The sequence below is a fragment of the Salvia hispanica genome, chromosome 1 (genome assembly GCF_023119035.1).
Source record: "Salvia hispanica cultivar TCC Black 2014 chromosome 1, UniMelb_Shisp_WGS_1.0, whole genome shotgun sequence".
Classification (NCBI taxonomy): Eukaryota; Viridiplantae; Streptophyta; class Magnoliopsida; order Lamiales; family Lamiaceae; genus Salvia; species Salvia hispanica.
Window position 1 is genome coordinate 14,076,326 of NC_062965.1, and position 13,370 is coordinate 14,089,695.

The 13,370-nt window shown below is 32.5% G+C and overlaps 2 protein-coding genes across 2 annotated transcripts; both read right to left on the reverse strand.

The window, feature by feature from the left end:
- Positions 1-5,105: 5,105 nt before the first annotated feature.
- Positions 5,106-9,539, reverse strand: LOC125202773. Its single transcript, XM_048101237.1, has 3 exons — positions 9,417-9,539; positions 8,539-8,628; positions 5,106-5,792 (listed from the first exon to the last, which is right to left on the reverse strand). The coding sequence occupies exon 3, from the start codon at positions 5,644-5,646 to the stop codon at positions 5,209-5,211; it is 438 nt and encodes a 145-aa protein (XP_047957194.1). The 5' UTR covers positions 5,647-5,792; positions 8,539-8,628; positions 9,417-9,539; the 3' UTR covers positions 5,106-5,208.
- A 1,026-nt stretch (positions 9,540-10,565) lies between these two features.
- On the reverse strand, positions 10,566-13,083 carry LOC125185099 (cinnamoyl-CoA reductase-like SNL6). Its single transcript, XM_048099922.1, has 4 exons — positions 12,733-13,083; positions 11,913-12,094; positions 11,273-11,467; positions 10,566-11,187 (listed from the first exon to the last, which is right to left on the reverse strand). The coding sequence occupies exons 1-4, from the start codon at positions 12,992-12,994 to the stop codon at positions 10,741-10,743; spliced, it is 1,086 nt and encodes a 361-aa protein (XP_047955879.1). The 5' UTR covers positions 12,995-13,083; the 3' UTR covers positions 10,566-10,740.
- Between the last annotated feature and the right edge of the window lie 287 nt (positions 13,084-13,370).

The window sequence follows — 13,370 nt, forward strand, 5'->3', positions numbered from 1 at the left end:
CCAATTGGGCTGTTTTATAAACCCAGGACCACTTGAAGCCCGGCCCAGGCCCAGGCCCAGACCCAACACAACTCACTTTTCTAATTAGCATTAAATCTATCTTTCACATTTAGTATGTATTTTGTGAATTCTTTATGAATTCAAGATTAGTATATGAAAATTTCTGTATGATAGATAAAGTATAAAAACATAAAAAGTTCAAGACTTATTATAAATTTTATTTTTATAATTATAAAGATTAGTTTTTAATTAATTCTTCTCTTTCAAGAATAGTTGATCTTATTTTTAGATTTAATCATAATTTGCATAAATATAGAGATTACTTGTTAACTAATAGTATTTCCTTACATAATTATAGAGATTAGCGTATGCCCTACGTATATATGTTTATAAATTATGATGATTAGTGCCGTTTGAATATATCTTTAGATCCATGATTAATTATGTCTTGGCTATTTCAACAAATTGATGCATTCAATTACTGAACCTAAATAAAAGTTTATAACAAAATTGATTTTCATAATTATAGTGATTAGTTAACTAATTTTTCTCTATAGAAATAGTGGATCATATTCCTAGAATTAAATTAGTAGTGATTTCCATAATTATAGAGATTCATTGTTAACTAATTTCTCTCTTTACAAATTAGTGGAATTCTAGAATTAAAAGTGATTTGCATAATTATAGAGAGGTTAATTGTTAATTGGTTTATCTTTATCAAAAATAATTTGATCATTAGTTAAACTTTTATTCGTATATGTATATATTAAATAGTGTTAGATTGGTAGATCTAACACGGTATATTTAGCTACATGGTATATTTAGCTAAGTTTTATGAATTTATAAATTTTGAATATGAAATTATGAAGACTATCATTTATTTTTTATTTACATACAATATCATAAAAATATGTAAACTTGGCCCAGCCCGGCCCGACCCACTTGCTAACTGGGCTGGGCTCATATATGCAAACCAAAACCTAGGCTTGGCCCGGCCCTTTCCAGCGCCTGGGCGGGACGGGGCCTAAAAGTCACCAGATGGGACCGGGCTAGCCCGGCCCACTTGACACCTCTACACACATTGCACACACATACACTCATACTGCACACACAAACACACACTATGCACTCTCATTGCACACACATACAAACACACACAATGTTAACACATTGCACACACATACATACACACACACTGCACATGCATTGCACGTACACACACTGACACAACACACACATACACTCATACTTCGCGCGCACACACACATTGCACTCTCATACTGCACACACTACGCACTCTCATTGCACACGCATACAAACACACACAATGCACGCACATTGCACACAAATACATACACACACGCTGCACACGTACACACTGACACTGCACACACATACATTCATACTGTACACACACATTGCACACATATACACGATATTGCACCCTCATAATGCTCACACTAGGCATTCTCATTGCACACACATACATACACACACATTGCATGCACATACATACACTGCACACACATACACACACTGCACGTACATTACACACACATTGCACACACACTTCATATTGATTAATTTAGTTTCACTGAAAAGATTTGAAGTGAGTTCTCTTTTTTGGTTTGTAAATTGAATATTTTAGAAAATATTTTTTATTTCTATATTGATTAATATGTGTAGGCAAAATTAAAATAATATAAGTATTTGGCTATGGACACATGTTAAAAATAATCTTAAATATTAGTACAAACCAAATAAAAGAATTCATTCTAAAAATATGTGATATTGTAAATCTATAACAACGAACTACCAAAGTAGTCAGCGCCATGTTGATCATCATGACTGAATCTTTTCTCAAGCCACCACTTTAAGTAATCGGCCTTTCAATAAAATAAAAATATTAACATTACAAAATAAACAAAAAAATTATCTTAAAAAGCCTACAAAAAAGAGTTCATCTCACTTATAATTTTCATACATTGCATTACACAAGTTATATGAAATATTGGAATCCGTAACAAAGGCGACTAAGATAGTTATTAAGATAAGTGGAATAACTTAACAAATTAACAAAAGAATGATGTTCTCATGGATAGGAGCCATACAATTATAGACTTCATGCGTCTTAAATTGGGCCATACATTAAGATCAACAAATGTATACATATAGCTTATTAATTAGATTTCCGACATGAAATATTCGTTAGTTTAGTTCTGATATTAGGCTTTGCTTGCATTATTTACCCAAAAAAATTTAATTGATGATTAGATGTTTGAATACATTGGAAACCATAAAAACTTTGAAATTATATCTGTGAAGTTCATAGCTAGTTTCATATTGTGGTATATAATTTGCATTTTAGTATACTTAATTCAAATTGACTAGGATACAGGTGGAATGTATTCAAATTGCAATGATAGAATGACTTTTTACAAATTTATATTAGACTCTGTTTATTAATTTTGATTGTGTGGGTCAAATATTATGTATTTTATGTTGATACTTTCGGGGTTTTTTCTTTTGTTTTACTTTATGTTTTTAATTATCTTGTAGGGTTCTCAATCTCTTGCCTACCACCAACTACCCAATATGCGACCTGCATTAGTTCATTTAAACAACAATATTATGTAGTAGAAGCAAGAAAAAAAACAATTCTTATTGTGTAGAAAAGGTCATCCTTTCCATGATTAGCCGGTATTAAAACCGAAAAGATATATTGTGAATTATGACTTACAACTCATCATTTTTATTACATCACTTAATAAAATATATAGCTAGGAGCTGAAAATTGCAATTGGACCTTTTTCCATAGTCCAATATGTAATACATTTTGTACTTCATCTTTCAAAGAGTACGTATCTATATTAACATACGAGTACTTTTTATTTTATTAATACATAATACCACACACACGTAGTCCATTCTTCCACCCAATGGCATTTTTAGTGAAGAGCACAAGCACGACTATAGAGATAATTTTAAAAAGATGGAGATATTTTTATAGACAAATCAAAATGAAAAATATATGAATTGATTATGGAATATGGATGGACGAAGTATATAATATAATTAAATCGAGCTGAGCATGAATTTATTGTTATTTTGTTTCATATAAGATTTAAAGCAACTTCTCCTGATCACAAGAAGATTCAACTATTTGCTTTGAATTTTTTGAAATATAACCATAATTGAAGATTCAAAATGAAGTATTCCTTAAGTTAAAGAACGTATTATCTTAATATTAAAATTTTGTATAAAGCTTCTATTTGGGTTATCTAATTTAGTTGGGATACTGAAAATGTGAATGTATTTTAAAGCGTTAAAGATGATATATTTAGAAATATAAACTAGTGTATTTAATTGTATTATAATATGTCATTAGCATTTTTTCAGTGACATATGGCACTAGCTATAACTGGAGGATCCAAGATTCATAAACGAAGGGGGCGAAATATATATTAGTAAGTTGATTTAGGGCGAAAATGACAATTTTTTTTCAATTTTCGGGGCGAGGTCGGGGCAAACAGAGGGGGTGGACATTGTAATTTTATGTCCGGATAAGACGAAATTAGTCGCACGGATTAAGAAGTAAAATTTATCATCTTAACGCTTTAAAACACATTCACATTTTTAATATCCCAACTAAATTAGATAACCCAAATAGAAGCTTTATACAAAAATATAATATTAAGATAATACGTTCTTAACTTAGCAAAATTTATCCCCCTCCTGCCCCCCTAGATCCGCCGGTGGCTATAACATTCTGAAGCAAAATTTGTTTGATGGAGTAAGAAGTAGCTGTAAGCCATGCATGAACTATGCATTTTACTAATTAACTAACATAAATACAAAGAGATGAAGATCCCAAAAAGGCACAGAAAATTTCGCTTATAATTATAATTATATTGGCCCTTAACAAATTAATTAAGCAACAGATTCTCTTTTTCGAAATTGTTTGACAGCTCTGCCTCTTCACTCCATGCAAAGTTCCTGTGGACCTATCTACGATATAATATATAGTTCTTTTAATTATTCTAAAGTCATTCCTACCTAAAAACTTTATATATTTTACTATATAAACACAATACTTGAAAAAGGCCTTATTCAAGCCTTGAAATTTCACCATAGAAGTACTTGTCAATTGTGCAATTCGAGCATATATAGTTAAAATTACTTCCTCTGGTCCCCAATATATATGTCCCATATTTAAGGGCGGATACAAAAATAACATAAGTAAAGGCAAAATTTTCAAAATTTTATGTAAGAATAAATTTTCAAGAAATTTAGATAATTAAAGGTATTTTTATATAATTATAATATATATTATAAAATATGAATAAATTTTAAAACTTTATAATAGAAAAAAAAAAGTTAAACGTTGGATTTATTATAGGCTTAAAGCCTCTCCCCCTTTACATGTCAGTACCATGCCCATATTTGAAGCGGTATGAATTTTAAGAAATTGTTTAACTTTGTGAAAGAAAGTAAATGTAAAAAGTTGATGGAGTGTGAATTTATTTTTATACTTATATATTAGTTTTATTAGTAATAACTGTGGTTAAATTAGTGGAATGTTACTAAGAATAATAAAAGTGAAATAAGATATTTATTGGGATCCATCTAAATAAGAAAATAACGAGATATTTAGTGGAAATATGATATATGAGATCCGTCTAAATAGTTACTCCTACTTATTAACTTAAGTTAATTTTAATTTGAAGAGATTAAAGTATCCATAATTTATGGAGTATTAGTATTTTTTTGTAGTATATAATGATTGCGCCCATAAATAAATAATGAAAAACAAGGCCAGAAAGAGTGTCGCACTGACTTTCATACTATAAAGAACAAATTAACTACTAAATCCGATAAAAAATGCTAAGTATCATTTCTACCTATATAATTGCAATATATCTTATCCTTTTCAATATATCCAAGTTTCCAATCATTGTGTGAAATATAAATGCTTTCAAATTACGTGTAATTATAACTATTTTGAACTGAAACATGTGACTGGGATATATGTGGAATTCAAAGAAAAGGCATAACTTCTTAAACCAAGGGCTAAAATAGACAAACACAAAAAAAGCTTCAAACGCTTAAAAAAGGTGAGATATCACTCTCACAATAAAAAGAAAGAAACAGAAATTTCTAAAAACATTTTCAGCATAAGAAAAAATAAATAAAAACACTTGAATTACCTTAATTACCCTTGGTACACAAATTAATCCTAGCAGAAGAAACCCTCCCAAAACCCAAGTGCCCAACCTCCAGCCACCACTCCTCCGCCCCGTCTCCGGCGGCGGCGGCGGCCTCCGACACCTCGATTTCAATCATCCCCCCTTCCGCCTTCTCCGATTCTTCTCCATCTCCGCCGCCGCATTTCCTCTCCTCCACCACCCTCCGGCGGCGCCGCCGCCGCAGGCAGCGGCGCGCCACCGCCCACGGCAGCTTGAAGAAGGCGAGCACGAAGCAGCTCGCCACCGCGCACGGGCAGCAGCACAGCGCCACGCAGTCGGCGATCGCCCCCGCCGTGCACGACTGGCACGACTTCCCCGTGCACGCGACGGCGCCGCCGTCGTCCTCCGCCGCTGCATGGCGGCGGAGGCGGAGCTCCGGCGAAGGCTTCCGATCGCTCATTTTAGATGCTAAAAAGATGCGAATTAGATTTGGTGCGACTTCGATTTGAGAAGAATTTCCATAAACGAGCTCGGATTTTTTTTCCCCGGCGACGGCGGGAGGGGAGAGTTTCTCTCTCTAAAGGAGTAGAGAATTGTCCATCTCTTCTGCAAAAGTGAAGATGAAATGAAGAAATATATTAATCGCTTTAGCGTACCAAATATGGGGCTTCCCCATGCAATTATATTTTTTCTATTAGTAAATATATAATGATGATGTGCACCTACTTTATTAATAAACATTTGACGTATACTAAACATATAAATGCAAATTTTTAACTTCTTAGTACTAAAAATATTTAAATCTATCAATTACAAATTTTGACGGCTGTAAATTAAATAGGAGTAGTATATTTATTCGATTAAATAGTATTAGACGTTGAAAATAATATATAACATTGTTTATTTTGTCATTTTACAATCATTTATAGAATTATAGAGAAAATGAACAAATTGACCGTTGGTTTTTACGATTATTGAAAAATAAAAATGTCAATAACAATCTTTAATGTATTAGAAACAAACTAAATGTATAAAACAAAACAAACAATTAAATGTGCATTAAACGACCTTGGTACTCACAGATGATGCTTACTTTAGATACTATGACATGAGAAATGTTGATGAAACATTTAAATGACATAATAATAACATTACAATTCTAAAAATAACAGAAGATAATAATAATAATAATAATAATAATAATAATAATAATAATAATAATAATAATAATAATAATAATAATAGAAAATAATACCATTGCAAAGAGACATTGGTAACAATTTTTTAGGCAAAAAAGACAAAACAAAGATATAATATTTTTGCCAGTTAACCGAAATTTTAACTCGTGTATATAAAAATGAACAGTGAGTATAAAATAAGACTAAATTTGTAATTACTGTAAATTGGGATTAAAAGTCACCAAAAGATCAAAGTTGGAGCTGCTTTTTAAGGCATTCCTATTTATAATGAAAGATCCACAATGTTGTAAGCAGTAAAATAAAAAATAGTCAAAATGTTTCAAAATAAAAGATACAATGCTGTAAAGATAGAAAGTACAGTAAATTATTTTCATGTCCAAGCATAAATAGCAAAATATTAAATATATGTTTAGCTCGAATTAACGAATTTACTCGAAATATCTTGCATCTCGCAATTACTAGCCATTTTAATTCAATTCATATTTGGATGTTTACATTTATCATTATGTGTTGTGTTTTTTCAGAGGATACAAATATTTAATATTTTTTGCAATAGTTCAATTACAAAAATGGATATCTTTACAAATTTATTGCATTGCAGTTGGGACCACTATATAAAAAATATTTGAGACAATAGTATTTATTTGATTACTATATTTATACGTACCACTGTCAAAAATCTTATGGTCTAGTTAAGGAGTGCATTTTAAGTTCTTCACATATATATAATAATATAAATATTATTTTAAATTAATATCATATCACGAAAAATTTGAAAAACAAAAATAGTGTAATATATTGAAGAAATATTAGTTTAATACTCTCTCTGTTTCGCTATAATTGAGGCGGAACTTTTGGGCACAGAGTTTTAGAAATGAATGTTGGGTGTGTTAAATAAATAGATAAAAAAGTAAGAAATGGGAAAAGGTAGAGAAAATAAAATATAAAGTGAATAAAGTAGAAAGAATAAAGTAAGAGAGGGTAAAGTAAGAAAGAGAAAAAAATTACTAAATATGGAAATGACACAACTATGAAAAAACTTCCCAAAATAGTAAAATGACTCAACTATGACGAAACGGAGGGGAGTATTAAAGTTGTAAAGTATGATTAATTTTACAGGAATTTATTTCGCCAAAAAGAATTTCCATTACACCTCTTGGATGTAGTAATCACGAAAAACTCTTTCGATTTCATATTTCATTTAATATCATATTTGTAATTGTCACATCCATGATATTTAAATCATGTTATGCATGTGACTTATATGCTACTATAAAAGAAATAAAAGACATAGGAATATAATAAGAACAAAAACTTCAATATCTATACTCAAGAGTGATTATTGATTTGATCTATAAATGTCATCTTAAAATGCCAATTAGTTACTATTTTCCTCTTTTAATATTGTTCTATAAATTTATATAAAAACTATACTACTCAATGTAGTATTTGTTTTATCCACTTTCAAAGGAAAACAGTGATGGTGATTGGTGAGGAGAAGATTGATTGGCAAGGTTAACTAAAACAAATGCCTAAACAAATACAATATCACATGTCTCTCAATGATAAATAATGTTTATTAAAGGAAAAAGAAGTTTTTCCAACCATTACATTAATATTTTTAAGAAATTATAAAAAGTGGGACATATTCTAAAAATGATAGGGTGCAAGGGTGATTAACAAAAGTAGGGTAGTCATAATTTGGCCAAAAAAATGAAAGAGAGTTTTTGAGGAAAATGAGAAAAGATAGAGACACAACAGGTTGAATCAAACTTATGAAAACTTTTCCTACATTTGGAATGTCAGTAAATTTCTTCTGTCAAATACACTACAAAAAGCTATGCAAACTGATTCTAAATTTGTCTTTGGCAAAACATAAACATAGTACTATATTTTTCACTGTAAACTAATAAATGTGCAGTTTCACAAAATCTATAGTTACTGTGTCTACGGAAATATTTAATTTAAAATAACTATTAGCTGTTTTATACTATAAAGACAAAATATACAAGAAAACTAGTACTGCTATTTTTTAGAGGAACCAAATGTTAAATCCAAATCAAAATCCTAAAATATTAAGCATATAGTAATAAATTGAATAAAATATAAACAACTTCCAAAGAAAAGCATGAGGTTTTCACATGGGGTGTTACCTATAGTTAAATCTTGCCTTGTTCTTGCTTGGCTGGCCACTTCTTCAGTCCCAATTTTTTATTTTTATCTCTATTGTTCAACTTCTTCACCTGTATTATTAGAGAATAAATTAAAATTTTGATGTATATATATAGGAGTCCCATTAAATTGAGACTTTAAAGCAGTGTTTACCATTCAATAATCTAATCCAAATATCAAATCATGCAAATATTTTTTACCTGATGTTAGTAATAATTTATGATATTTATGGATGAAACTCATTACCCCCCTTTTCCCAAATAAAAAAAAAAAAGCGAAAAGTATTAGTAAGAGATATGATTTCTTTTTCAATCTTTTAAACAGGCAACTTTCTAATCATTCCAACACTAATATCAACCATTTCAAACTGCAAAAACTTTAAAGACATAAATACTAGTGAAAAATATCAAACCATAACATTTTACAGGCCAAGAATTTGTTTATTTCTTTTAGTTTCATATTGGCACTGATTGGTTGGAGAGAAGATGAAAATACTTTTTCTAGAGCAGTTCAAACTTTTTGCTAATAATAACAATATTAAGTTTAAAAAAGAAGCAAAAATATAATCATTAGGCAAAAAAACAGCAAAAAAGTAACACTACATAAAACTGCTCTAAATGCAGAGTGCTTTGCATAGTTCATAAAAAGAATCAGAATGAAAAGGGGAAACAAATCTCTCCTTTACTCTTTTCTTGTTTTATAATTTTCATGAAAACAAAAGCTCCACAACAATCAAATGAAAGTATTATTTAACTCGAATCAAGTTCTGAAAAATAAATAAAACACAGAAAATGTGGTACACTGAAAATGAATGGCAACTTGAAGGAAGAAAAAAACCAGAAAAACAAATCAGACATACCTCAAAAATCGCAAGTCTTTGGAATAGAAGTGAATTATTGAAGGAATAAAACACTTTTTTTTATTTGACAGAAGCGTTTGATTTACATTTGTGAAGGTAGCAAATAGAAATGGATGATTAAATTGTATCACCAGTTCTAGCTTGTGAGAAGAGAGTATATATAGAGAGTATGTGAGAGCGTGTAGCGTGTGGATGAATAGCATTTATTCTCTTTAGAAATTATATACTATTATATTAGCAAAGCAAAGCAATTTAGTGAATCTTGACTGCAGCAAAGCAATTTTTGTGTATCACATTAACTGGAGTTATTCTAATTGTAAATCTTACATCCATTTACACAACTCACATGGATTTAGGCATTTAAATAAGGAGTGTATCGTAAATTTTGGCCGGAATTTGGTATTTTCTGTAAACTTATAATTTTTCACGTAAAATCATGAACTTATGTTTTACGGTGGATTTCCCATGAAATCAGTTTTTTTTTTCAATTCATTACACGAAAAAAGTTCATGATTTTTGCGACCCATTTTTAACTTAATGAAAAATGTCAAATTAAGCCAAAATTTATCATTTTAGGAACGAATTATCTTATTGAATCCCCTATTTAAAGTATTTGCTACACACTAAATATAATTTGGCAAATAATGTTAATGAGATGAGTGGATATAATAACTACTTGGGATTTGAAATCTGATGGCAAAACACATTAAAAATATATGATTACACACATTTGATGAGTAAAATAATTAAATATGAAATAAATACGTTTAAAATAAGAAAGTTTGTGTGAGAAAATTTCGACTAATGTTTATAATTTTAGAGACCAATACACCTTTAAATAATAAATTAAAATAACAAGTGCTGAAATTCAAATCTTAAATTTTTTCTTTTTATTTATAAGTATACTGTAGTAAAAAATATTCGCGCATCACGACTCTATCAGTATATCATTTCATCACTTGTAATAACTAATATTCATAATATAAAGGGTAACATATTGATAATATCTATAAATGAAAAAGTGTATTTTTGGATTTAAAAGGACTACACATTCAAATTCAAGACTTTATTGACATGAGCCTCCGTTGTTGTAGAATGGGCTGATCATAATGGGCTTTTTATATGAACTCAAAGCCCACAAGGGGATGATTTTACTAACCTAACAATAGTATTATCATCTTTTATTTAAACTATAATCACAAATTCTTAACCATGGAAGAACAATTCACACGTACACTAATTCTCCACCACATTCATAATACATACACTATACACCAACACCAAACAAATGATACATCAAAATTTGATTTATAATCCCATCTCATCATTCATTCACACAACGGCGTGGTCTCAACATCAGCTGCCTAAGCTTTGCATTCGACAGCTCATACCGAGGCCGGTTGCTAGATGAGGCGCCCCCCGTTACTGAGGCTGCGCTTATGCCCGTCTCAGCAGCCAGCCTCTCGACCTCGTCCCCTCTTTCTATCACTTTGTCGTAGCAAATGTACCTGCCCGGGGCTGTCTTCTTCATCTCCTCAAAGACGCGCACATGTGCCTTGGCTAGTGTGTCGATGTTAACTGTTGCCAGCAAGCCATACGCGTACATTTCTTCGACTCCTTTAAGGTATGCAATGGTAGGTGTTGGATTTCTCCGGTAGAAATCCGACCCGGTGATGAGCCCAGTGCATATGGTGGCCAGCTTCACGCCATTGGCTTTAGCAATCTCCCACGCAGCCTTCTCTGCTCTCAGCTTTCCGAGCGCATACCAGAGCTGTCAATTAGATGGACAAACAAAGGTTGGGATAGATTCTACTGATTACACAGACGGCCACTCTAGAGATCTATATGGCTAATACCTTTTTGTTTACACATATAGCCTCGTCACTCCAGCACTTGTGGTCGATGAGGTGTGGGGCCTCGTCACTAGAGTTGTCACACCAAATGCAGGCCAAGAGAGACGAGGTGAGCACGCAATGTCTAACAGTAGGAGAAATCCCGCAGGCCCTCACTACGTTTTTGCTCGTATTTACTTCAATATCAGCCATGGTTTTCTACACAACAGAATTTAGTTAGTTAAGCTACACGCTAAACAATGCTGCAACGGTCAGAACATAGTGTATCATAGGTAGTAGAGTTGCCTAAAAGTAAGGTCTACCAGATTCTTGAACTAATTAAACAGGTTGAAATTAAATGATTGCCTAATTTCAGTTGCAAATCAACATCAAAGCTATTTAATGTGCAACAATGATCATATCCAAACAACCTTGATTATTATGTTCAAACACGAGATCAAGCTTAATCAGAATACTTATCCTTCATAAATAAACAATACGTGTACCAAACCTATTCCACAAAAGGCTGAAACAGTGAGCACATTGAATACATTAAATGAAGAAAACAATCAAATTATGACTTCCCACGTGTACTAGACTAATTGGTGAGCAGGGATCTATTCTTGGAACATTATTGAGAAAGATGCAAAGAGTCAATACTCACAGAGTAGCCGGAAAGCCCGGCTGGGTCCACAAATGCAGCAGTGTGGAAGACACCACGACAACCATCAAATGCCTCAGTTAGGCTCTCGACCTCGGTGAGCTTGGCCATCACAACTTCAACCACACTGTTGTTCAACCTCATTTCACCGGATGTTTCCATCTCCCTCAGCCTCTCAACGTCCTCTGCTTTTCCGATTTTAAAGGTGTTAGTATCTCATCAAAGTCAAACAAGAGATGCAAAATCTGTGAATGCAATTATAGTTTCTCCTTTTGAGTTGGAATGAGCATTCTCAGTAAAGAAAGCTGCACGGCATTACAATGTTAGGTTGTTTTTCCTTTTATTGAGGGACAAAAAAGAAAGCAATTACATCAATCAATATGCATCAAAAGTGACGTACACTTGAAAAGGAAAAGAGTTTTTATGCTGTAAATGTTCCAAATATACAGTATAATGAGCATTTTTAACATTCTCTTAACAGAATCAAACACCAATTAATTAATACATTCCTTTGTCTAATGGTTGCTTTTATGCTATAATTCTAGGCTTGAGCTCTCTCTCCCTCTCCTACACACATAAGTAATTGCCTTTGTTACTGGAAATCATGCCTTCAATCCTGAAAATCATGGACTAAGGAAGCAGGGGAATTGGAAATCAAAGCAAAATCTGGACAATCGTAAGCTAAAATACCAATTGAGATTACAATTCGTTACGAAAGCTCTCAATATGAATGAATAAACGACTGACTTCGTAAAACAAACCGAATTCAATCGAAAATTGGTACTTCCAACCACAGATTGGAGATTAAGAAACAACAACCGACCTTCATTATCGACGATGATTCGAACAGAGTAACCGTTGACTAGTAGCTGATTGACGATGGCGATGCCGAGATAGGAGACGCCGCTGGTGACGCAGACCATCCTGTCGAAGACGTCGCCTCCGCGACCGGGAATCGAGCTCTCCCTGGCGCCGCCGAATCCGTCGCCGTCCTTCTGCCGGTTGACCGCGGCGCACGATAGCAGCATCCGGCGGAATTCCTCGAGCTCCGCCTTCTGCGTCGCCTCCTGCCTCACAATCCCCATTATTATTGCAGCTGAAGCTCTGCAGAAAATGCTATGCGGCAAAATTGAATATGGAAAAGAGAGATAAGAGGTTTTAGTTGGAAAATGAAGGTGAGTATCATGTAAAAAGCGCCTCAGCAACTTTTCAGCTTATATCGGCCCATCATTCATAGCTCGCGCGGCTTTTTTAGCCGGCTCGAGTTTCGGTTGGAGCTCGAGTTTTTTTATAATAGCACGTGAAATGTTTTTCTTTCTTTTAGTTGTTTTATTAAATAGTACTCCTTCCGTCCTACTTTAAGAGTTTCGGTTGATTAATTTCGGGTTTAGGAGTCTCATTTGGGATAGATTAATATAAAATGCCTATAAATTAAGTAAAAAAGTGTTAAGGGCATCCACA

Coding starts and splice junctions, on each gene's coding strand:
- LOC125202773 (XM_048101237.1), bottom strand. CDS start 5,646: ATGAGCGATCGGAAGCCTTCGCCGGAGCTCCGCCTCCGCCGCCATGCA.
- LOC125185099 (XM_048099922.1), bottom strand. CDS start 12,994: ATGGGGATTGTGAGGCAGGAGGCGACGCAGAAGGCGGAGCTCGAGGAA. Junction 12,095..12,732: donor AATCATCGTCGATAATGAAG/GTCGGTTGTTGT, acceptor TCGGAAAAGCAG/AGGACGTTGAGAGGCTGAGG. Junction 11,188..11,272: donor CTATATGTGTAAACAAAAAG/GTATTAGCCATA, acceptor TCTAATTGACAG/CTCTGGTATGCGCTCGGAAA.